Source organism: Festucalex cinctus, chromosome 11 (assembly GCF_051991245.1).
Source record: "Festucalex cinctus isolate MCC-2025b chromosome 11, RoL_Fcin_1.0, whole genome shotgun sequence".
Lineage (NCBI taxonomy): Eukaryota > Metazoa > Chordata > Actinopteri > Syngnathiformes > Syngnathidae > Festucalex > Festucalex cinctus.
In genome coordinates, this window is record NC_135421.1 from 27,844,532 (window position 1) to 27,870,133 (window position 25,602).

The 25,602-nt window shown below is 38.4% G+C and overlaps 1 protein-coding gene across 2 annotated transcripts in view; it reads right to left on the minus strand.

The window, feature by feature from the left end:
- Position 1: 1 nt before the first annotated feature.
- Positions 2-25,602, minus strand: part of gpm6bb (glycoprotein M6Bb) — a 39,056-nt gene continuing 13,455 nt past the window's right edge. The window contains exons 2-7 of one of the 2 annotated variants that reach the window (XM_077536364.1): positions 10,074-10,260; positions 8,366-8,522; positions 7,089-7,257; positions 6,735-6,808; positions 6,580-6,645; positions 2-2,124 (exon numbers count right to left, since the gene is read on the minus strand). In XM_077536364.1, coding sequence (XP_077392490.1) covers positions 1,975-2,124; positions 6,580-6,645; positions 6,735-6,808; positions 7,089-7,257; positions 8,366-8,522; positions 10,074-10,260 — 803 coding nt within the window. In that variant the 3' untranslated portion in view covers positions 2-1,974. Of the gene's footprint in view, positions 2,125-4,612; positions 5,348-6,579; positions 6,646-6,734; positions 6,809-7,088; positions 7,258-8,365; positions 8,523-10,073; positions 10,261-25,602 lie in introns of those variants that run through there. The other variant, XM_077536365.1, reaches the window with a different exon arrangement.

The following is a 25,602-nucleotide window of genomic DNA, read 5'->3' on the forward strand; positions in this document are numbered from 1 at the left end:
CCAGTTGTGTGTGGGTTTTATTTCTTCAGCAAAACAAGATGTTGGTTCGTTTGTCCTCCTGCGGATTTATTGATTAATTGATAGGTAGCATTTTTTATTTTTTTTTTCCCTGTTTTTGGTTGATTCAAAAGGAGACGTTTGCCATCCACACTTTGGCTCATTCCCATTCCATAAAATGCTTGTTTAAAAGTCGTAAACCGACTTACAATTCAGTGGGGGGGGGGGGCTTTCAACATTCGTAGAAAAGATTGGTAGAAAATGTTTACGAATAACATTTACATACAGTAGAATAAAGTAACCTAAAAGCGTCTACAATTAGTCAGCTAATCACGTATTAAAAGAAAAGAAAGAGGCAAACGCTGCCTACAACAACAAAGCCGTCATACGTCATCGTGTGTCAACTCTGCATTCAATCATCATGCAACAAAAAACAAGTTAGCGCAACAGCTAATACAACAAAAAGATTACACAAAAGTCATTACAGCATATCAAATTCTGATGCAATTATAGAAAAATTATGAAAAAAAAAATGTTAAAAAAAACAAACAAAATTGTACACAGGTCACACCTTCAAACAATCCAAACGTGTTCATACCATAATCCATAATAAGCTAAACAGCAAATGTGAGGACTCAAATTGTGATCTGGCTTGCAAGTCCATCTTGAGCAAGCATGTGGTTGCCATGGCAATACAGTCGCATGCAGCGTGTGACTTCAGCTATGAAACCGTCCACGGTGAAATGAAATGGAAAATTCTGTCCAAAAATAATGCGATTAATACATATTATAAAAGTGTTGCCAATCCTTAAAATGATTGAATTATCCGTTCATCGCTGCTCGCTAAATATTACACACTGTCCATTTTAAAGTGTGAGACTTTTGGGGGAGGCACAACATGAGAAACATAAAGAAACCTTTTATTGACTTATTAAGATCAAATGAATGTTAAAAAAAAAAAAAAAACATGCCTTGTAATGAGTTCATAAAGTATTTTTGGTCTTCATCACCCTTGTTAAACCAACACTTTCTCTGAAAGTGCGAATTTGAAGCCCTTTTTATGCCAAAGTGGACAAAATAGTTTGGACTGTGTTCTGTTCTCAGTAAATGAATATCATAGAAAATTCCATTTATTCCAATAGTTCAATTCAAAAAGTGACTCTTGTATACATACAGATTTATTCATGCTTTTCACAAAGCCTTTCTAATTACATGAGATAATAAGTTTAGGGTTTGCATTGTAATCTATAATGGTCCAAATTATTTTTAAATTTAAATTATGGAAAATATCACTCATTCATCACAAGTTTTTCGTTGAACTGCTGCAATAAATGTTGTATGATATTCGGATTTATTAACTGCACTCGTTTTTATGTCAATTTTCAGGTCAAGCTAATGTTGTGGCTTATAATGAACATTACATTATGGACGATATTTGTACAGTAGGCTACATGCTTTCCATATTCATCCAGCTCCAGCAGACCCCTGAGGTAGAGTTAATGTAGGCCATCAAGTTAATACGTTTGCACACAAGAGCACAAAAAAAAAAAAAAACTGCCTCCATGCACATTTTCCAGTTTTTAAACCTGTCCAAATGAATTCACAGCAACGTTTTGTTTTTTGTGTGTGTGTCGTGAATGGATTTTGCAGACTAAACAAACTAGGGGGCGATATAACGATTCAAATGCTTGTCACAATTCAATAATAATGTGACAACGTCTCAAGCGTCACCTTGCAAAAAAAAAAAAAAAAGTGGTTAGAAAATGGCGGCCAAAGACGATCAAAACGGGCATGTCAGAAGAAGCAAAATACTGCATGGCGGGTTTTAGTGCAGAAGCTGCAGCGTGTTAGTCTGTTTAGTACGGCACAGGTGGTTAATTGGAGCTCGGCGTAGTCCTGACCGGAGAGGGGGAGGGGCCTTGTGTGTGGGGAGGGGGAGGGGCCTTTTGCGTGAAATGCGTGCGCGACGACGCCCCTTTATGTGTAGGAATGAAGGCATTCCTTGGAGCGTGACGTGATGTCCTGCAGCTCCTGCTCCTCTTTCATTTTGATGTCTTGGTAGGCATGCATTTGACTGGCGTCCTTTAGGTAGGCCCAGTTTGCCGACAGAATCATGAGGAAGTGGATCTGGAAGAGAAGGGCGAGGTAGGTGGGTGGCCGGTGAGCGCGTCAGAAAGAAGAGGCAAAAGCAAAAAGCTACTAAAAAAAAAAAAAAAAAAGACACAAATGACACCCATACATCTTTAAAGGGGAAGGTGGTAGACCCTTTTTTTGCAGTGACATCAAAATCATTTTTGAGCAGGGCTGGACTGGTCATCTGGCAAACAGGGCATAAACATAAAAATGTTTATTTTCCTATATTTTACACGAAGAGACTGCCATGATTTAGAGCAGGGGTGTCCAAACTACGGCCCGGGGGGGGGCCATTTGCGGCCCGCCCTCCATTTTTTTTTTAGTGGCCCGCGACATATGCTAAATATGCCATTTGACTCCGTTCAAATAAATTCAACAAAAATGTTTGGCGATGGTCAAAGTAAGAAGGGAGGGTGTCGAAAAACAGGTGCGATTAAAGGTTATTTTAGTTCACTAAAACGAATGAAATAACTAAAACTGAAATTCAAAAAACAATTTCGTTAACGAAATATAATAAAAATGCTTTTTTTTTTTAAAAAAACAAAAACTACAATTACATTTTATATTTTAAAAAACTAACTAAAACCATAATTATAGCAAAAATGTACTTTGTGTTAGTCTTTGGTGTGATTTTTTTTTTTAGTAGATTTATTTTGATTTAAACCGGAATAATGACGTTTGAAAGTATGTCACATATGAGTGACATCATCTAGCAGCAGCCAATAGAAAAGCACCAAAAGATGACGTCGGTAATAATAATAAATAACTAAAACTAATACTGAAACTAACAGAACCACCCTGAAAACTAATAAAAACTAACTAAAATGAAAAATTGCAAAACTATAATAAACTTACTGCCATATTACAAATAAATTGGTTTATATACTGTAGCATTTTTCTCAATATGCAAAAGCACAAATCATTTTTTTTCGGACTAAACACAATTTCTCTTCATAAGATTATGTGGCCCTTGCGTCCTTCTTTTTTTCTGTTTGTGGCCCTCAAATGAAAAAGTTTGCACACCCCTGATTTCGAGGGACCAGTCCGTTAAAAAGAAAAAAAGAAAATCTACCTCTTCAACTTCCTGTTTATTTTGCAGTAAGATTTTTTTGTGATTTTTTTTCTTTTTCATGGTAGAATTTGTGTTAATCCGTAATTTCACGTAATATAATCCAAAAATATTTTTGCGACAAAGTACTACCGAGTGACACCTCAAATGAAAGCTTTTGATGAGCACTTTTCAGATTTGGAATCATTTGCTCAATATTCCTTCATAGGTTGACACAATGACCAAAAAAACGTTTTTTTACTTGGAAATGTCATCAATTTCCGCCACTGAAACTCACTTTACCTTTCGTCATTCGTTTAATTATGACTCACGTTACCAAATCAATGTGAATTTTGGAAGTGGTCCGACATCAAAAGGGTGGTGCTTCATCATAACAATTTATTAAAAGACTACAGAAATGACATCTTAATGGCATGTGGGTGAGTAGAAAAAAGAAAGCCAGAAGTTGCAAAGCTTTGAGAGGTTAGTGCAAAGAGCGTTTATCGAAATTGACGTCATTTCAACACATTTTCATCAGGACTTAAAGAAATAAACACGGAAGGATTTTTTTTTTTTTTTAAACAAAATTTGTTTATTTTATATAGAATGTAAAGGCTACAGTCTTCAAAGAAAGAAAAAAACGTAGAAAGTAATTAAATATATGAAAATTGTAAGTGACTATAAACAGACTTTTAAGCATGCAGGCTCAGTGTTATGATAAAAAAAAAAAAATGGCTCTTTAATGGCACTTGGAGAGTAAATGAAAGACAAAAAATGTATAAGCGGAGGCAAAACCAGCATTTGCTCTTATGTAGGGAAAAAAAAAACGCACATTTACTCGACTTACTGAAAATAATAATAAGAGTAATGAGAAGAATTTTTAGGGCCACGCTGAAACAAACAAAATACTTCAACAATTCAGTTAGAGATTCGAGAACAAAGGTTGATTTATTTTTATTTTTTTTATTTAAAATTTTTTGGGGAAAGTCTTTTCTTCTCGGGAAAAATGTTCTGGGGAAAAAAAAAAAGTTATATATTGTTACAAGAATAAAGATGTGTTTGTGAGAACACAATCTGAGAAGAAAAAGGTTAAGAAAAGGAATAAAGTTGCAACATTATGAGAAAAATATCAAAATAAAAAAAGTCATTTTAGCAAAATAAAAATACAAATAATATGAGAGTAAAGTTGTAATATTATGAGAAAAAAAACTACTATTACATAAATTATAGAAAATATTTAGATGTAAAAAAGTTTTATGCCCTATGTTTGAAAAAATAAAGAACAGATTTATCGGGGGGGGGAAAAACTGTAATTTTATATAATATATAAAATATTTATATATATATATATATATATAAATGTCAAAATGTTAATTTAAGAAAATGTTGCATCTTGTGTTTATAGAAACAACCCGACTTTTTACAGTACTTTACTTTCTTTTTTTTGCAACATATGACTTTTTTTCGAACAAGAAAGAGGATGTTTTGCTCTCAAAAATATGCTTCTTTTTTTTTCTCGTAATATTACACCTTTATTCTCTTGACTTCAGCTCTTCAAACTTTGATTTTATTTTCAGTGTGGCTCTAAAACAACACGAAAAGCGCGACTTAAACCAGATGCGAGCCTTTTCGTTGCGCGCTCGATGTCAAATATACAAAACACGTAAATCACGAGTGGTTTTCAGAAAAATAAAAAGACAACTTTAAGGCCTCAAAATGAATCATGTCTAATATGTAAACCATTACAAATAATTTGATGACGTCAAGTGAATACTGATGACTAAATACTGTCTTGTTTTTAAAGAATATAAATAACACTGGTGTGGCGTTCAAGGTGTGCATTTAGCGAGACAATCTGATGACATCATCTAGCAGTGAGTGGGCCAAACTAGTCATCTAAACACTCCGTTCTTAAAGACAAGTGTCGTTAGGCATCCTCGCTAGAAAAAATAAAAAAATAAAATAAAATACGCACAGTCAGCAAATTTACACTTCGCTCTACAAGATTTCCTGTCTATCGTTTTTAGTTGGTATTGCGGCGAGCGCTGCGCCGCACTGTTAAAAACAACAACAACAACAAAAACGAGGTTAAAACTTAGTGCAGCAGTCTTCTCGACTCTTAAACTTCAAAACGGCAAAGTTATAAGTGGTAGCCATCATGTAGATCAGCTGGTGGAAGAGAACAAGAAAAGGTGGTGAGAGAACATGCCGGCGTACGCAGGCCGTCACCTCGCAATGTCAATCATAAATGGATCACACGTGAGACAAACGACGACAAACAACTCTTTCAGCAATGTTGATGTCTTCAGTTGGGTCAAAGCTCATGAGAATTTAGTAGGATTGCGTATAAAAAGTGTTGTCATGGTAGTTATTGTTTCTTTAAAAGGGTCGTTTTGACCGTGAACCCAAACGTATGATCGCCTCATGTTACATAATCACAAAACAAACTAGATAGATAGATAGATAGATAGATAGATAGATAGCTAAGATGGCTAGCTAGATAGATAGCTAAGATGGCTAGCTAGCTAGCTAAGATGGCTAGCTAAGATGGCTAGCTAGCTAAGATGGCTAGATAGATAGATAGATAGATAGCTAAGATGGCTAGCTAGATAGATAGCTAAGATGGCTAGCTAGCTAGCTAAGATGGCTAGCTAAGATGGCTAGCTAGCTAAGATGGATAGATAGATAGATAGATAGATAGATAGATAGATAGATAGATAGATAGATAGCTAAGATGGCTAGCTAGATAGATAGCTAAGATGGCTAGCTAGCTAGCTAAGATGGCTAGCTAAGATGGCTAGCTAGCTAAGATGGCTAGCTAGCTAAGATGGATAGATAGATAGATAGATAGATAGATAGATAGATAGATAGATAGCTAAGATGGCTAGCTAGATAGATAGCTAAGATGGCTAGCTAGCTAGCTAAGATGGCTAGCTAAGATGGCTAGCTAGCTAAGATGGCTAGCTAGCTAAGATGGCTAGCTAGCTAAGATGGATAGATAGATAGATAGATAGATAGATAGATAGATAGATAGATAGATAGATAGATAGATAGATAGATAGATAGATAGATAGCTAAGATGGCTAGCTAGATAGATAGCTAAGATGGCTAGCTAGCTAGCTAAGATGGCTAGCTAAGATGGCTAGCTAGCTAAGATGGCTAGCTAGCTAAGATGGCTAGCTAGCTAAGATGGCTAGATAGATAGATAGATAGATAGATAGATAGCTGATCATATTTCCTTGCAAATTGACCTCTTCCGATGCCAAGCTTTAAATCTACTCTTTCCTTCTAACTTCTCATGAGAACACAATGCTAGCTTACTTACAAATGAATTGCTAAATTGGAATGAGTACAACCCACATTTACACAATAACACATTTTTTGTGTAAAGGTTTCCTCACCAAAGCGATGACAGTGGCTCCGGCTCCAGCACAGGCTACGATGTACAAGTGATATGACAAGTAGAACTGAAAAAAAAGAAGAGAAAACGTTGCTTCAGTAAAATTGCTAACCAGAATAATAAGAATGTTGTTAATTGTTAAAGATTGCGTCTCACCTCGCTGGTGTTGCAGATGTCACCTAGCGTGGATCCGCAGGCCTTCCCCGGTGTCGCGTTCCAAGGGATGATCCCTGAAACATATTTACAGGTCATTTTCAAAACCAACCGCCACATCCGAGAATCTAACCTTGGGTCAAAGTAGCCCAAGAACCCAGTGAGTGGGTTCCATAAACAACCTAGCATCGTTTTAACGGCTGTATTCGTTCCTAAGATCTCACATCATTCTTCCCGTTAGCCTGCTAACAAACGAACCGAGCCACAAACACGAGTTATTTGCCTTTTTGTGTTTTCTCGCAATGTGGTCATCCAAATGTGCAGAGGCCTTTTGGTAAGACGTCCGCCGCGTCTTACCGTACTGACGGACGTCCACGCAGATGGAGTCGACGTCGGTGAGGTTGGACACGGACGACTTTATGGTGGCGCAGGTGGACCACATGTTGTAGAAGAGGAAGACGGGCACGGCGGAGAAGCCGAACACGCCCAGCCAGGCCACGCCCAGAATGTAGGTGAGGAACACAAACTGAGGACACAACGTCAGAATACTATCCATCACACACGTTTTTTTTGTTTGTTTGTTTGCTTCAATTGTTTTATAGTCAATATGTATTTATGTACACACTTCTGTGCTCTTTAAATACAATTTAGCTGAGTTGTTTAGTGTCAACATTTTCAAATTAATTAACATTATGAGTACAGTAATGATGATGATGATGATATTAATGTGTTAAACAATACAAATTATTAGAATGGTTTTTTTTAATGAAAATTATGAAGTCTGTCATTTTTACAAGAATTAACATTCAATGTAAATCTTTGGGAGCCAATAAAAGGATGTCATAAAAATAATAATAATAATAATAATACAAATAATACTAATAATAAAAAAATTCTAAAAATGTTGGTAATATTATTATTATTATTATTATTATTACTATTATTATTATTATTATCAGAAAAGAGTACTTTGATTTATAAAAGTGCTAGTATTAATATATTGGAGTAATAATAATGTTACATCATTGTAATTAAATATTAAAATGTTATTTTTATAGAGTAGGTTTTTTTTTTTCTCTATTTTTTTGGGTGTGAATCCACATAATCAACAAAACCCAGAAAAAAAAAAAGATCAAATTATAATTTCTTAAATAAAATGTGCTATGAATAATAAAATGAAGAAAACGTGCATTTAAAAAAAAAAATGATGATATCATCACCCCTCACAAACCCCTGGCAACAAAAATGAGTCCACTCCTAAGTGAAAATGCCAAAAGTGTCAATATTTATAATATTTTATTATTTTAAAGCATTGCCTTAATGTTCTGCAGATATATATATATATATATATATATATATATATATATATATAAAAAGGTCATGATTCGTCATAATAAGGTCAAAATATTTGCAATTTAGTGTGTCTGTAGAAACCATAAAAACAAGGTTTGCTTCGGATCTTCTATCACTCCTCATCTCATCAGGTTGTAACTTTCATTTCGTTCCCTTGCATCTATAAAAAGAACCGATTAAGATCCTAGATCGTAAGCAACCGTGAGGTGCGCTTGACTTTCCCACAGTTCATCTTTTTCCCCAACAATCAGCGAGCTGCCACAGCCTGATTACAAAAATACCATTCCGCTGATGCAGCGCCCGCAGAGGGTGGTCTTGAACTCGCTGTGCAGCTCCTTGACGGCGCTGGTGGTGTAGAAGCCCTCCGCCAGCAGGATGATGCCGTACAGGAAGAAGAAGGACGCGATGCCGTAGATGACGTACTGCATCAGCTGTATTCTGAAAGCAGGCGAAGAAGCCTTTTTTTTTGCGACGACTTGATGATGTCGTCTCTGGGGGAGCCGCATGAACTTTGCAAACCAGCAGAGGCCTCTAAATCAACGCGTGCACCAAACATGTCATTCCTCTTTTATGAGCCGGGCTAATGGACGCTTTGTAACGAGGTCCATATTAGGACAGCTCGGGTCCAGTATTTGGAAAACACTGCGGACTAAAAATAGCCAGGATGAAGTCATTTAAAAGGAGTTTGCTTTTTGTAACGTTTGTACTTTGGCCTTCTGTCATGCCGGCTGAGGAAGATTACATCACACACTGTGGATTCAAACATTGACACGCACCTCTAAATCAATTAATTAACCAATCAGGAGTTGACTAAGGTCCATGAATCTTAATTTGTGTCATATTAGCAAAGGCAGTTTGGAATTTTGTGCCCTTTCCTGTTCCAACATGAATTAATGCTGTGTTCAATAAAACTGGAAAATCGGAAAGTTCCCGCCCAAGGCGTGACTTTTAAGCGTGTCGAAGGATTTAAGTCAAATGTGATTGATGAGATTTTTAGATTTGATTTGGGGTTTTTTTGCAGATGAACTTCATGCAGAGAGGTTACGGCGCTATATTTAGACACGTTTCCAGGCAACGGATTGTGATGATGAATGCCATCCATTCGCGAAACCGCTTAACTTCATTTGGGTCACAGCTGCTCTTGTTTAACCTAAAAGTGGTCATAATAAACAAACAATAAATATTAGATTGAAATAAATTTCGGACACAGTCAACTGAAATGGTCCCTGGCAAAAAAAAAAAAAAAAAAAAAAAAAAACGTGAGTAAAAGTGGGTACCTGCTCTACATTTTCTTCCATGTTAATTTTCCACATGCAATGTCCAGTCATAACAATACTTTTGCCAATACAATGCAGTTTGTAATTGTCTATTATATTTAGATTGCAAAGAAAAAAAGTGAAATATTACATGATTTATTCTATTTTTTATAGATTTTTTTAAATTATAGCCGACAGCTAACAAAATCCCCAAAATCTCAAGAAATTTTAATACGACATAAAAATAGAATAAGTTTCACTCATTGAATGTAACTGCTAAAATAAATGACCTTTTCTACTCCACTCAACTCACTTTTATTTATAGAGTACTCGAAAAACGAGCAAAATCCGAATAAAGTGTTGAGTAAAATATGTATAAATAGAAGCAACAATAACAAAGTTGGGAAAAAAACAAACTGAAACAAAGGCAGAGTCTCATTATGAAGTTATATGCTCCCTCTTACGTGTTCCTGTTAAGAGGCGAGTCGCAGTATTTTAGATCAAGAGAGGCTGGCTGACTCCAAAATAAAGTACATAGTTATCCAGCTGCAATGTGTTAATTTAAAGGCATGATTTCCTGTTTCGAACGAATGCAGTGTAAAAAAAAAAGAAGAAAAAAAAAAAAAAGAGTGAATTAATTATCGCACCAATTTGCCACTCAAATTTTCTACAATACATTATTCAAACTTCTTGAGATGGAAGTGTATGCACGCAGACACGTTATTCCACTTACACGTCGGTGAGCATGGCGTGATCACTGGCGACCTTGGAGAAGTGACTTTCCAGGATGCTGACGGTTCCCGTGAGCGCTACGTGACCGCAGCCGCAGAAGAGCGCCACGCCGGAGAAGCACAGGATGGTCGCCACCAGCGACGCGTACGGCACGCCGCCTAAACATTTGATGCAGCACTCGAAGCAACCTGAACAAAAAGTAAACGCACGATATAGCGGTCAGGGGAGGGAAAAAAAAAAAAAAAAAGTGTCATTTACAACATAAACGGGATCGGAATGAGTAAAACATAACCAAAAAATACAAATAAAAATCTAATTTATTCTCCACTATCACTGAGTATTATGCAGTGGGACTGTTCAAAGTATATTATTATTATTATTAACATATCTTTTGCTATTTTCTTGTAAAATTATTCTTCATATGAATTTATTATTCATTTTACATATTGTCCCGTGACCCTTGTGAGGAATAAGCGGTCAAGAAACTGGATGGATGGATTTTACATTTTGTAAAAATTGTAAATATTCCATAATAATTGCCAGAATATTTTTGTAGTTTATTCAATTTTACATTATTTTCACATTTAATAATTCTATTGTTTGAGAGGTTTCGTATTTTTATTTGCATTTTTGCTTGAAATATAATTTATATGATGAGCCACCGTCTTAAATTTCAAATCAATATTGAGCGGGATCATTCATTAACTACTGATTATTTAATAAGAATGAAGATTTTTTGCAATGTCTTTTAATCACAAAGAATTGTGAAAAGTATTACCGGTATTTTTTATTTATTTATTAATTAATTAATTTCCTATAATAAAGGAAATGAACTGTAGCAACAGCCTATTTTGCAAAATGTATTAAAACATACCACCAAAAAAAATAAAAAAATAAAATAAAATAAAATAAGATTGAATCACCCTTCATAAATCCAATTCATAAATTACAACAAAATGATTGCTGCAGCTTATAAATACATATATTTTCCAACAAAATTCTGTCATAATTTATCCTGGCCTATTAACATCATATTGAACTCATCCGGCTTTGTATCAAAACACACCAAAATCTCCGAACGGCCTTGCAGGTCGTCATGGAAACACACGCGTAATGAAACCGATGGAGACGATGAAGTGACCCAGAAGGACCGCCTCCTCTCGGGTGGTCGCGTGAGGTCGCGATCACATGCAAGCCAACCAACTGCGGCGAGTTTTCCATCTCCTGCGTGTGTGCGCGCGCGCATGTGTGCGTGTGTGACAGGATGTTGTCGTCTTGGACGTCCTGCTTATGTTTGAAGCGTCCAAATGCTCTAAAGATGCTGAAAGATGATTCATGCGCGCTACAACAACGTTTGCTTCTTGTGACCACAACTTTGGAGTTCTGTTATTAATTCTCCTTTTTGCTTTTTTTTGCTTTTTTTTTCCATGAGACTTTGATGGTTGGAAGTTCGGTGGCTGAGTGCTTCTAAGCAGCTCTTCGACCAACCGGCACTTGAATTTGACCGCTCATCCGGACTGTTTGTGTAGTTCGGGGTGATGCTGAAATATTTGTCTCTTGCTGGGAATCAGAGGCGTCTCCGAGGTCTGAAAAGATGTGGGACAAAGTGTTCCGAGCTTTTCTGTTTTGCTGGAGCAAACTATCCGACAGGAAACTCGAGCAGGGGTAAACATTTGCTTTCTTTGGTTGAGAGCGCAAGGTAGAGGATTTTTCTTTGGAAGAATCTGAGGAGCAACTTGCTCTGATTTTTCATTACATGTGCCGGCTAGTCAGAGCACCGATCAGGAAATGGAAATACTCACGTATGTGGACTCATACACTAAAGAATGCTGTGTTGTTTTCCTAACCCACTGACTGGGTAGCTGTGGATTTTGAGAAGATCGGGTTAGTTCAACCCAAGGTTGTCACTATTTTGTATACAGTACTGGATTTGAAGTAAACATTTTTAGAACATACCGGTGAGCCGGTCCCAGCTCGGTTAAATGCAGAGGACCAGGAAGGACATCCGACTTAAAATTTGGCCAAACAATTGAATTATGAGCATCCGTCCTAAGGAAAGAGGTCGGTTAAAGAAGAAGTGAGACGAGAGGATTGAGGAGATGAGACAAAAACACAAGGAGAGGCCACATAGAGCAAAAGTGGAGGTGGCTGAGGCCAAACGAGGCATGTGCCAGATTGGACAGTAAAAATGAGAAAGATCAAAAGACAGAAAAGTAGAAATGTTGCTGGAAAACAGAAAAGGTATTTGTGGATCGTAGAAAATTTTGACATGGTGATGTAAATACGTAGCCTATGGGCTTGTGAATGTTGTTTTTCGGAGTACAGTATGTATGGAAATAGTTGTTTTCTGCCACAAAATATTTATTTTCAATGCGATTAACAGTAGTTGTTTGTGTTTTGATCAAGGGTAGGCAGTCTGCAAATAGGTTTGGCTTCACTTTTGTAACAACACTACTCAACTGTGAGGCTAATGCTAACGCTAATGCTAAATATGCCGACCATATCACCATTGTGCTACCGTCTATCCATTTCCGAGTAGTCTACTGGGTCGGTATGAAGATTAAGATGGTTAAAAAAAAAAAAAGTTACATAAAACATCAGCTGTACAGTCAATAAAGGTTTAGTCATCATCAAAAGTTTTGAGCCTGGAAGAAATAAATGCTAACAAATTGTCTGCTGATGCAATTTCCTGGGCTGTGCCATGACAGCTACTTTAGCACACTTCCTGGACACACTTTTTGAATGTCTCTGATGGACACGCACTGTAGGAGGGGAAAAAGGTGCGAGGGCTCCGCACAGGATATTGAACCCAGCTGCAAAGTGATCCGAGTCCTTTTAAAGGAGGAAGCGACACGTCACTGTAATATTGGCTGTGATCCTTTAAGCGGCTTGAGAAGCGAACGTCAAAAACATGGATGGATATTACTATGGACATTTTATGAAATATCAGATTGGTGTGAAATATTTTCTTCATTTTAAATTGAAATGGAAATACAAACAATATGTAAGAAAACAGAATTAAAGGGACTTCTGAATTCCATTTTGCTACTGTTCTAAATAGGCCTACGTGATGCCTGGTCAGAAATATGGCTGCGTGCCTTTTTCAGATTGAGCACCCTTTAAAATGTCATAAATACAATTAAGCGCATCTTCCCACGTGCGGAGCAGACATGCCGTCTGCTCTGTGATCAGTGTGCGTGACACACACGAGTTTAAAGCATCAGCTAGGCCGGACGCGCACCTCGCAAAGGGGGCGCCTGCCAACGCTTCTCTTCTCTAGATTGAACGTCTGAGAAGTTTACAAGCAGTCGTCCTACACAAATACCGTTCTTTGCCCCAGAGTCAAGTCCATACTGCAGATGGCTTACGCAGCTGCGTGGATTTGACAAAGATATATATTTCATAATAAAGTATATACATGTGTGGGGAAAATGTACAAAACTGCTGTTGGCGGCACAAAATAAGCACGGACAAATGTCACCACAAACCGCTTTTCTTCCATATCGTCAACATTTTCCAAAGGTTTCTTACAGTTGTTGTCATGCTTTACCTTTGCATTAAGTCTTAGTCATCCATAATTAAATACTGTTTTATATCAATATTAGCAGCGGTATTTTCACACATCAGAATTTGAATCAATGTTATTGGCCAACTATGTAAAAATTGATGGCGAGAAGAAACGAGCTAATCGGCGTGTCTGCTGGTTTTAGTGTGCATAGTTCGATAGCGCCTACCTGAGTGAAGGACCGGGAAGAGGTGGTGACCCGGATGTGGAGGGTCTGGGTGAATTTTGCCTGTCCTTGTCTTGCTACAAATTTTAAACTGTTACTTGAAACATTGCCTGTATAGTTAATTGATGAAGTCAAACCCTGGAAAATTTTTTTTAATTATTATTTACAATGGGAAACTGCTGAAAATTTACATCGCGGGTGCAGTCCAAAATCTCATTTAAATGTTTATATATATATATATGTTTTCTTATCGAGCTTGACAGCTAACAAATCCCGTCGGCCATAATAAAAATCACGTTGGCAACTCCGCCTTTGATGACTTTCACATGGTTCCGATCTCGCCGCCGTACAGCAACTCCTGCTCGGGTTAGTTCTCGTGAAGGCGATAAGAGGACGGGGAGGGGCAGACTACTTGTTTGTGTTGAGCTTTCATTTGTCACGCTGGCATCACAAGGAGAGCGATACTTGTGAGTGTCATTGTATGAGAGGGAGAAAGGGGAAAAAGAAAAAAAAAAAGAAACTGAGGCCGAGGCCAAGAAGTTTGAAAACAAAGATGTGTCTGTGTGCGACGCTCCGCTCTCCATCACGTCCAGTTCATTCAGAGCTCCGCTGAGTACCGCGGCAATGCTTTTTCCGGCCAACCGCTGGGCTCCAATTCGAGTCCAGCCAAACCACTTTAAACTTTAAAAAATAAAAAATAAAAAAAGTGAGGAAAAAAAGGGTGGGTCAGTCAGAGGGGCATCTTTGCTTTATATGTCATCGCAAAGACATCACGCACTAACAATCCTGCAGCTGGAACCCCGGCCTGTAAACCCCCCTCCTCTACATCCATCCATCCATCACCACCAACCACAACATGGCTGCGGCCTGTCATCACCGCAAAGCTAAAAAAAAAAAAAAATACCTTCCAACAGCTGGGAAGCATAAATACTGGGCACCCTCGGAATTATAGTACAATCCAGTCATCCATTTTCTATTGTGCTTATCCTCATTCGGGTCGAGGGGTGAGCAGCTCACGATCACATTCCTGGGCCACTTAATTGTTACATTAATTTTGTTGCTCTGTACTTGTGACATGTGCAATGACAATAACATCCAAATTCCATTCTTTTTTTTTTTTCCAATACAGAGGAGAAAACACGCATGCACAGAGACTGAGATTCAAACCCGGAACCTAATAACTGTGGAGCAAACATGCTAACTAGTTCAGCACACTTATTGTGCTGCCGCTATAAATCACATTTAAAAACAACAACAATAGATTAATTGATTGTGAATTCTGGAACTGATTCAATTGGATTGCACTACTTGGAGGCAACCAGCAGAGGTGCTGTTGAGTCACTTGCAACAACATTGTTAAATGAAGAAACAAGGTCAGTTATATAAACTGGAGATGCATCCGCGCTTTGGCTACACTCCTTTGCGTAATACTGGACAAGACTGGCACTAGCACTTAAAACAGAAATATACATGTTTTTCAAAATGTAATCATGTTTTCAGGCATCTTAATAAAAGGTCACTGATATTCTTCTCTCAAGTCAAAATACAACAAAGGATAAAGAATGAATACATACTAAATATCAACTTATCACACTGCTGCATCACTGGGGGTTCAATCTCAGGTAAAAAAAAAAAAAAAGAAAAAAAAAAAGTGACCTACTCAACGTTATAAATTTAGCCTTAAAACATTGCTTTCTGTAGTTGTAAAATGATTTTCAACAAAAAAAACAAAGGTGCTGAACTAGTTATTTCCTATTTCATTCTTCTTCTTTCAAATTTACACCAGCCAAGACTAAATAAGTGTGGCGCCATCTAGTGGTCAATGGTATGATTACACCTGATAAAAACAATAGGACCAAATTATCTTCGAAATAGCGGGACCACGAACCCGTAATGGAGCTGGGATTATTGTATTCCATAATAGACAGCTGTTAAAATATCAAAAGCTTAAACATATTTGGATTCACAAGTTGAACCCCGCAGGCCACTATCACCATAAAAAAAACAAAAAAAAACTACCATCCACATTCTAATCTGATGCGTTGCCCTCATTGCTAACAGATGTGTCTGTTTACAGCTCACTGTTGTTTGCTGGCGCTCTGTGGGCAGAGCTGCCAAAACACGAACATATCTATGAGTCTTATTTTCCGCACTGGATCCACTCTGCGGGCAAGCATTAAAAGAGCTATGATGGCTCTAATGGCCTTCCTCCAGAGACAAGGCCAGTCTGAGTGAGGGGAAATTTGTCAAAAGTGGCATCCTTGTTTACTTTGCTGAGCGCGGCAAGCACCAGTTGCCCGATGGTAGCCGCTCGCTGCACTTCATCCAGCCACAGCTGAACATTCACAATTGAAACACTGGACTATAAAGTTATAAATACAACTGAATCGTACAAGTAGTGATTTTTCTGTGTACCACTAGTACCACACATTAAGAGAATCTTAGTGTTAATTAAGTGATAACGCAGGGACACAATGATAAATGTACTGTACTATATTGTTATGGTATTGCATTACCACTGCCAAAGTTCCTACTGTGTTCCTAATATGTCATTATTTCCTCTATGGTGTTGTCATTTATCTGTAAATGTGCACATAACCACTAATGATTCCATTTTCAATCCCACACGGGTGAGCGAGTTAATGCTATATATTTTCCTCTTTAATGTGCATGGCACTTGTCGCAATCTGTTTGCAAGACAAGTCATTTATCTTTGTCCTTGGCGCCCCCCTCTCATCCACCTCATTAATCACTCGTCCCACGCAAATTCAAACGCAGCCCCGAGGTTTGATTGATCAGATTGTGCGAGCGCCTCGTCGCCATTAATTAAACGTGACGTGATGCGAGAAAGATGACAGATGAAGGAGGATTACCAGCTGAAAACGTCTCACCAGAAGGTACACATCAGCAATTATACTGCGCACATTCAGGTAACCATGGTAACGGGCTGCTTGAATATAGTGAAAGCAAGTTTCCTGTGGGTTAAATTCCCAATCAGTGTCTGTGTGAATGGTTGTCTGTCTCTTTTTGTGCCCTCTGATTGACTGGTGACCAATAAAAGGGGGTACAAAAGTCTTGCTTTTTGCCTGATGTCAGTTGGTGGGACGGGCTCCAGCTCCCCACAACGTTGAACTGGAGAAGTGGTACAGAAAATGAATGATCGGTTGGATGGATTGACGTCCATTCAATGCAGGCTATCTCTACTTCAAGAGTTGGGACGGCCTGAGGTCTGGAGATGCTTTGCCACTGCCAGGTCTTCACTTGCTCCTTTTTTTTTTTGCGGCTCTTACATGGCCAATTGAATGATTTGTACTGCATAAAATGCCTGTAGTTCCTAAATGAATGGTAAATGCCATTCAGTAGAAACTTGATTTAACAGACTAATTGGTGGAAGGTCTCATCATTTACAGCCTCTTGTCCATTACATCAAAATACTCTTTCCGTGGCCCAAAAACACCCAAAACAGTACAAAATTAGTTTTGTACTTTTTTTGTAGCCCAAAAATGTCTCGGACAATACACAATTATTGTGATTGTGATTGTATTCTAGAATAAGACTCAGTAGATACGACATGCTCCTTTTGAGCTGCATGCTTATGCCGATGCTAAGCTAATGGCCATGCTTTCCATTACTTTTGATGGGAGAGCTAACATGGCCACCACGTACTGTTAGTTTTGATAGGAAAGTCACCCCTGCCAAGATGGCTGCCACATTGGCGCACTTTTTTTGCCTGCTCTAGTCTAATGTAATTCTGTTTATCGATGACATGAGCACAGCGTAAGCCAGAAAAGCCGTGACCAGTCTTTGTTGATGGAGCCAAAGTGTGATTTACTGGCACCGCGCTGAATTGCGGCCGATTATAAAACTGACAAACTCTGAAAGCTGTACTAAGGTGTGTTTTGAGTGGACTGCACTAAATCTATCCTTTCCAACCTCACTTATTCAATTCATGGTTGGGTGAATTACAACCAAGCCCAGCTGATTTTGGATACCCCCACAGGACACCATTCACGCCAGTACTGAGTGGGAATAGAACCCAAAAGTCAGGCGAGTAAACCGCAATACCAATCCAGAATCCTACAACCTTTTTTCAAATCCTTGTAACCCTTAACTGAGATGCTCTCAGACTTTTTTTTTCAGAGAGCAAAGTAGCACCATGAATATCAATGCCTGATGAAAGTGGGCGAACCCAACTTTGAGCTGTCAAGAAGCTCGCCGTTTCCCACGTGAGGTCAGTCAAGGAGGTGTTGGTGACGGCTTGCATGTCTCCGCTGTGATCTTCCATCTCATATTTGGGTAAAAACACTGAAGAAGTTGAAGGGGCGGCGATGTTTAGACGGCGCACACAAAGCAGCTTGTTAAAAATAACAGACAGTCGAGTGCCGACGGCGAAGGATGACCGGGGCGACGGGGGGGTGGGGGGTGGGGGGTGTTAGAGGATCTTGGCAACGACTCGGAAAGCGGCCCTCGGGGGCATGCTAATGAGAGAAAAGCCTTTCAGCGGGGAATGGGACGAGGAGGGGGGGGGCTGGATTGGGGTCTTCTCACGGATACCAGATTTTGGAGAAAAAGGGGGAGCCTCAGGGGTCAGGGAAGCGAACTTAGCAGGGATCCCACAACACAACAACAAATGGCCGCACTAATCTTCACGTTTTCTTTTTCTTCTGTTGAACACCAGGAGAGCTGACATCATGCTTGTAAAGACGAGATGCTTCGTTTGAACTCTTTTTACGGTCGCATTAAGATGTTTATTGAATCTTTAATTTGTAATAGCCCAAATCTAATTGTAGCATGAGTTCAAAAACAAATTACAGTGATGGGATTCAAAAGTGCTGAGAGAAGCCAGAGTCAGCACCATCCCCCTGAAAACATGGAAAAAGTATTTCAAGTGGGATTATTTAAAGTAGTTTCAAGGCGTACTTCGTTTACATAGTTGCGGCATGTAAGGTTTCATGGTTAGGAACACAATTAGTTTTGCAGCGACAATAGAATTTATTGAGTATTTATATTTACTGCATTAGCATACTGGCTGACCGACTACAAGTATTCATCTAAGTATAAATTTTGTGTCACATTGCTGCGGCCCAAAATCGAGTGAAGCCAAGGCAAGAGCAGGCAAGATTATCTCGGACCCTGCACATCCGGGCCACCACCTCTTCCAGCTCCTTCCCTCAGGTAGGCACTGTCGAACCATGCACACATAAACCCAAGCAGACATTCCAATAGCTTATTCCCTGTTGCCATCAATTGCCTAAACGGTTGACACAAAATTACATAGTGGCAAAAAATTTTGTGCAGATTTTGCACTTTCCTGTGCAACAGTATAACTGTATTGATTATTGTAGCTTCGGCCCTCTGCATATTTGTATAATTGTTGTTGCATAATAAACTGGTTTTTTTTTAACATACTTGGCCAATAAAGTATAATAAATAAATAAATAGAATAAATAAATACAATAAATAATAAATAAAAATACTCAGACATACATGCCCAATTAAGTAAAATAAATAAATAAAATAAATAATAATTTTAAAAAAATGTTACACTAAAGTATTTAATAAAATTAAAAAAATTAAAAATAAAAATAAATAAATACATAAAATAAAGTGTTACATACTTGGTAAATAAATGGATTGTGATTCTGACTTATTCCGTAGTACTCAAAGGATACGATACAAAATACCATAACAAAATAATGGGAAACTGAACTTATTGTCAATCTTTGTCCTGGCTGCTCAGTAAAAATATGGTGAATGTTAATATTAATTTAGGCATGCTATGGTTGATAATCCAATAAAACAAAACAAAACAGCAATTGTTACCCTAACGACCTTGTGTACAAGCAAAATATGTGAACCCTACAGCATGACATGAAATATCAATGTGTCTCCAGGTCAGCAGGTGGCAATAGTCTCAACTTGTCGTTATTAATACATTGGAATGTAATGAGAAGCACAAAAAAAAAAAAAAAGTTTTAGATAAGTAATATGAGGCAAATGTGAGAGTTGCACACTCAGGACTTGATCTGAATGAGGATGAAGGCCCAACAGAGAAGGCCTCATTATTGTGGCTTTCACACAGCCAGCTTGGCGACAGTGAATGCTCCTCAGTCGCCCACAAAAGACCCGCACCTCACTTTCTCAGGCAGCCGGTTTGGTGCCATTCAATGTGGCGGGACAAAAGCAGCAGCAGAACCAAGAAAGCATTGAGGGGTGTGGTCCACCGGCGGCGGCGGTCCGCTGGTAAATAAAACGTGTCGTGAAGTGACACAGTTGCAATCACCGCTCACTGTCTGCCTCCAATCAAACTCATTGATTGCTTAAACAAAAGCACGGGACACAAAGTCATTACAACGATCCAGTCACTTGTTTTACTGACCCACTTAACGCAGACAAAACAAGTTCAATGTGCAAAAAAAAAAAACAGAACGAAAACAGAGGGTTATCCACTAGTTTCGGCTGATAATGAGCAACAAACCGCTCTTGATTGAGTTGAGGGGTTCAGTGTCTGAAAAAGTGACAAAAAATTTTATCCAAAGCAGGAAGAAATAAGAGCGAAGAGGAAAAGCCACAAGGAGTTGATTTATTGTGAAGCCTCGTGCCTCTTCGGGGTTTAGTAAAAAGAGAAACGCATCCTTCTCCGCTTGAATGCCTTCAAAGGCTCTTTTGCAACGCGTTTTACGCTCACATGGCATGACTGTAAATCATCGGAGGGCTCGTGTTGTTTCAAAGCGGTCAGAAACTCACTTGGCACAGGCCTGCACGCTACCTATATAGTTATATACTATATAATGTGCGCATGACAACGTGATAGTTTTTGTTTTTTATTTTTAATTCGTTTAATTTTTCGAAAATGCTTCTCTTTAGCTTTTATTAGTTTTGGCATTTGTTTTAGTCTTTTGAATATGTTTTGTGGACTATAATAACCTCGATACATGGTCACTGTAGCACGTCAGTCTTTTTTTTTTTTGCATAATTGTAAAAAGAGAAGTAAAAATGACGCAAATAGAATTAATTTCACTTTCAGTCACAATGCACAGTATTTTGCCCAATTCTTCCGATTAGATAATAGATTTGACTATTACTTTATTAGTTACTATTTGACTACTACTAGATACAATGTAATTGTTTTTTATCAACCAATAAGCATCAATGCATTTAGCGCCACCCTAGCATACATTACCGTACTACTCAACGTAACCTCAACATAGTAGCCTATCGCTTTAAAAATATAATTTACTTATCTAGCAATTCTCAGCAGAAAAAGTTATTATTTTGTCTCTAATTAATTTGATAACTCCATGATTATTCATGTACAATTAATACCTTTAAAACACATTTTACTATTTCCTGTGGATTGAAATGTGCTCAGGGTTCCGGTAAAAAACAATCATGGCTGAGCTTGCGAACTTCACATTAATTGTACATGAAAAATAATGACGTTATCAAAATAATTCTAAACAAAATATTAACTGTTTACTGATGAAAATGGCTAAATAAGTTGGGATGCGCGACTATTTACTACGACGCACACTCATAGACAACAAGGCGCTCTAAAGCAGCCACACCAGAGTACTACCCAAAGGGAAGGTGCATTTTGTAGGCTTCGCTAGCACACTAAGCGCAGGTCACAATTATGCCAGATAAACGCTGATGCAAAATTAAGATGCTCACCTTCTCATACAGTAGTTTTTTAGGGTTTTTAGTCATGCAGATTAGGTGGCCACACGCGGAAGTTCACATGCATTTGGTGTACCAAAATAGTCCTACACAGGCATATCCCCATAAGAGGAACTTTTTGCAGCACTAAAGTCGTAGTGTGCTCCTCAAATTTCAACCCTTTCCTGCTGTTCTAACGAGCCTTTGACCAAACAATGGCCAAACAACAGCGCCTGACTCAGCACCATTCTAATTGCACGTTTGCGTTACAGACTTATTAGGTCTGGGAACGGTCTCCAGCCATGTTTTTCCTTCAGTCGTCCTTCCAAAAAATAAAAAGACCGAATATGCGGCTCATCCACAGGCGCTGTGGTTTTTGGCTAACGGCACGTGGCAGGAAAAGTGTGAGACAGATGCTCCATATTACTGTAGGCACGCTTGGAAAGATGTCGCAGCGAGCAAAATGACCATTGTAAGATGTTAATTGACTCGTTTCAATGAGAAATTTGGATTGCTCATTGCAATTTCCCTGCAATTTCCCTTCTTTGTACTTTTTTTTAATGTGCAGACATAAAATCATGCTTTCAGGCTACAGAGAGCTCATCTTACAAAAGCTGACCAAAAAAAAGAAAAAAATACCTCTATTTTCCACTTAGGATAATGGAGGGTAATAAGCTTGCTTTGCTTCCAATTCATATTGATCTTACACTACAGAAAAGTGTGACGCCAAATACGCACACACACACACACACACACACACACACACACACACACACACACACACACACACACACACACAGACACGCACACAACGTTCACAAACTCACAAACACATTTTCTTATGGTCATTTGTATGTTATTTTGTATTTGAATTATATAAGATGTACAAATATAATGACTAGGGATGAGCGAGTAATGATACCAGGTATCAGTACCAGGTAGAGATCTGGCCTTATTTCAAGGTATCGGTACTCGCGATGATGCTCGATACCATAGCCTCTCTTGTAGAAATTAGAAATGAGAAGAACAGAAATTGCCAACATTTTCATACAATTTTAAGTGGACATACTATATTGGGATATATAGGTCTTTCTTTAAAGAAAAAAATATCTGCCATTGTTTTTTGGGGGTAAATTTTCATGTATCAAAAGTACTATTGGTATCGGTACTTGGTATTGGTATCAGTGAGTAGTCAAGAGTTGAGTACTGTATTGCTGTCTGTCTGACAAAAACGTGGTATCAACAATCCCTAATAATGACACTAGATAATTATTTAAAAAATAAATAAATAAATTTAAACATATAAATAATCCGTGTTGCTGATATATTTGAGAAATTTTATTTTAAATATATTGTAACTATTATTTTTATTATTCTTATTATTCTTATTATTATCTTTTGTTTAAATATTGATTTTTATTTTTTACATTCTTACCATATTAATAACTTGTTTGAATATTGTTTTTTTTTATTTTAAAATACAAAAAAAAATCATAATACAGCAATTTGAAATGACATTTAAAAAGGCTAAAAGTTTTTTGTTTGTCTGTCCAAGCATGATATCCCACATGTCCCAAGGCGTTACCTGCCAGTAAATCCCATTCGGTGCGGTTAATCCCTTCCATGTACCAACGCCATGATCATAAGCATCTTTATATTTAGCTCAGATCGACAGACGGCCAATCAGCAAGCTTGAATAACAAACGTATTCAGTTAGCTAAAGTCGGCCAGTGTGAGAAAAAAAAAATCATGAAAGCTACTTTCAAAACAATCAAAGATGTTTTCCCCCTTTATGGACGAACGTGTTGACACAGTGGACCGATATCTGTTATCCCTTACATGGTCGTGCAGCATGAAACCCTTTACTGATTCTGACCGCAAGCACGTGCAGTCCTTTGCCAAACACTACAACGCGCACGCCGAGTCCACGTTCACAGATGACAGTTTAAACTGATGCAGGCCTCTTCTGGACCAGAATTGGACCGCACTTCCAATGTCAAGATGCACGTCCATGCCAAATTGTTAACAAGAGTGGGGAAAATAATTGTGGGGTGCGCAATTTGTGTTTGTTTGCATGGCTACTTCCTGGTGCAATGAATATGGTGTAAGATGATGAGATTGGACTATTTTTTTTTAAACTGTTCTTTGTGGACTTATGTGAAAATGAATGAACTTTAATTTGAAATGTTTAAAAGTCTCTTTTTAAAATGACAAAAATTTTGATTGATGTTGCCATGGGAAACCAGCAGAGGTGGGTAGAGTAGCCAAAAATTGTACTCAAGTAAGAGTAGCGTTACTTCAAAATAATATTACTCAAGTAAAAGTAAACAGTAGTCATTAAAAAAATTTACTCAAGTAGAAGTAAAAAAGTATTCGCTAAAAAGAATCAGGCGAGTAAGCCATTGAAATCACACATTCAGTTCAATTTGCAAAGTTAAATTAAGTTAACTATATTAGAGTATGATTTCTGATGATTAATGTATTAAATCTGAGTGTACACCTAAAAATATTGTGGTCACTAAATTTCTGTTAATACCCATCCAGCAGAGCAATTAGAAACTTGTACTTTTTAGCCTAAATATTTTTTGTTGACATATGCTATTGCTACATTGAATAAGAATGGCTTAACGTTGATATGTTTTGTTACCAGGTTATGGCATTACATGGTGTCAAGTGTTTATCTGTTCCCAAAACTTCTTTACAGTTAATAATTTGTGACACTTAGTGGCTACCGCCAATTCATGCCTCCATATAACATGTGTCGTGATCTGTTTCATTTATGGCAACAGTAAACAAAGTGTCGATGTGAAAAGGTCCTTTTCAACACTTAAGACAAATACCTGTCTAAATACAGCAAAAAGGGAATTTAGGTCAAACTTACCGCGACATGTTAACTCAGGTTCGATGTGGAATTTTTATATGCCGAAATGTCCGTTTGTTTCGGCAGACACAATAAAGCTGTTACCCGCTGCTACGTTCCAAACGCCGCCTGTGGTCATGTGACTGCATTGTTACGTCTGATTGGTAGAATGTTAAGTGAAGGAGTCGTCATGTGATCATTGTTGCTACGTCTGATTGGTGAAACACAGTCACGTGGCAGAACCGCTGTTGGCTCTCTGGTAAAGATCATGAAAAAAAGGAGTAAAAAGTAACGACTTTAGTGTGGCCAAATATAGCGGAGTAAGAGTAGCGATCCTTCTTCACACATCTACTCAAGTAAAAGTAAAAAGTATTGTGTGGTAAAACTACTCTTAGAAATACTTTTTTTTTTTTTAAGTTACTCAAGTACATGTAACGGAGTAAATGTAACTCGTTAATACCCACCTCTGGAAACCAGGCGACATCATTCACTCCATATGAGTATTTCGTCAACGAACATTCTCACAGCCCAGCTGCTGGCCGTGACACACTCGCACACAATAGACATAATGGAAACAGCAGTGGGTGTGGGGCGTCGAGGGGTGTTTCCCATGAACGGAGCCCTCCCTCCTGGGATCTCTTTCCGCTATTGTCCTCAGCCTCACACGCCGCCAACCTCTCACCCATGACCCAACACTTGGCCGTGTGTCAAGCCCTCCTGGACACCCCCCCCCACCACCACCACCACCACCCCTGCTTCCACCCCCACAACCTGTCATAGCAAAGTGGCTCAGCAGATCTCTTTAATTCAATTATTGGACCAAAGCCCGCATCCTGGTTCTGGATCCTAGATGGACAAAAACCTAACCTGAACCTCAGGCGAACAAGCCCAGCCGGACCCAGACGATCGAGGGCAAAGGGGGGGATCCTAACAAGTGGCCGATGGACGCTTGTGGCCGCATGTGTACACTTGACTGACCTCCTGTGAGAGTGGGTCAGTCCATGGCCGTATTGCTTTAAGCGCTGACAGGCAGCCAGCCGTCCAAAAGCATCCAGTGTGCAGAGTTGAAAGCCATTTGGGACGCCAATCCACTTGTGTAATGCCGATTTTCAACTCGCACTTGTGTGCACAATTCATCAAAGTGGAGGAGCAATATAAACACTGACACTTGTTCTTGTTGTAACATTAATAACAATAACGCAGTATGTGTCATTGTTTGTTTACACTATGAGCGTAAGCCGGTAAGATGTTATGGTTTAGTAAATGGTGACAAGGGAGAG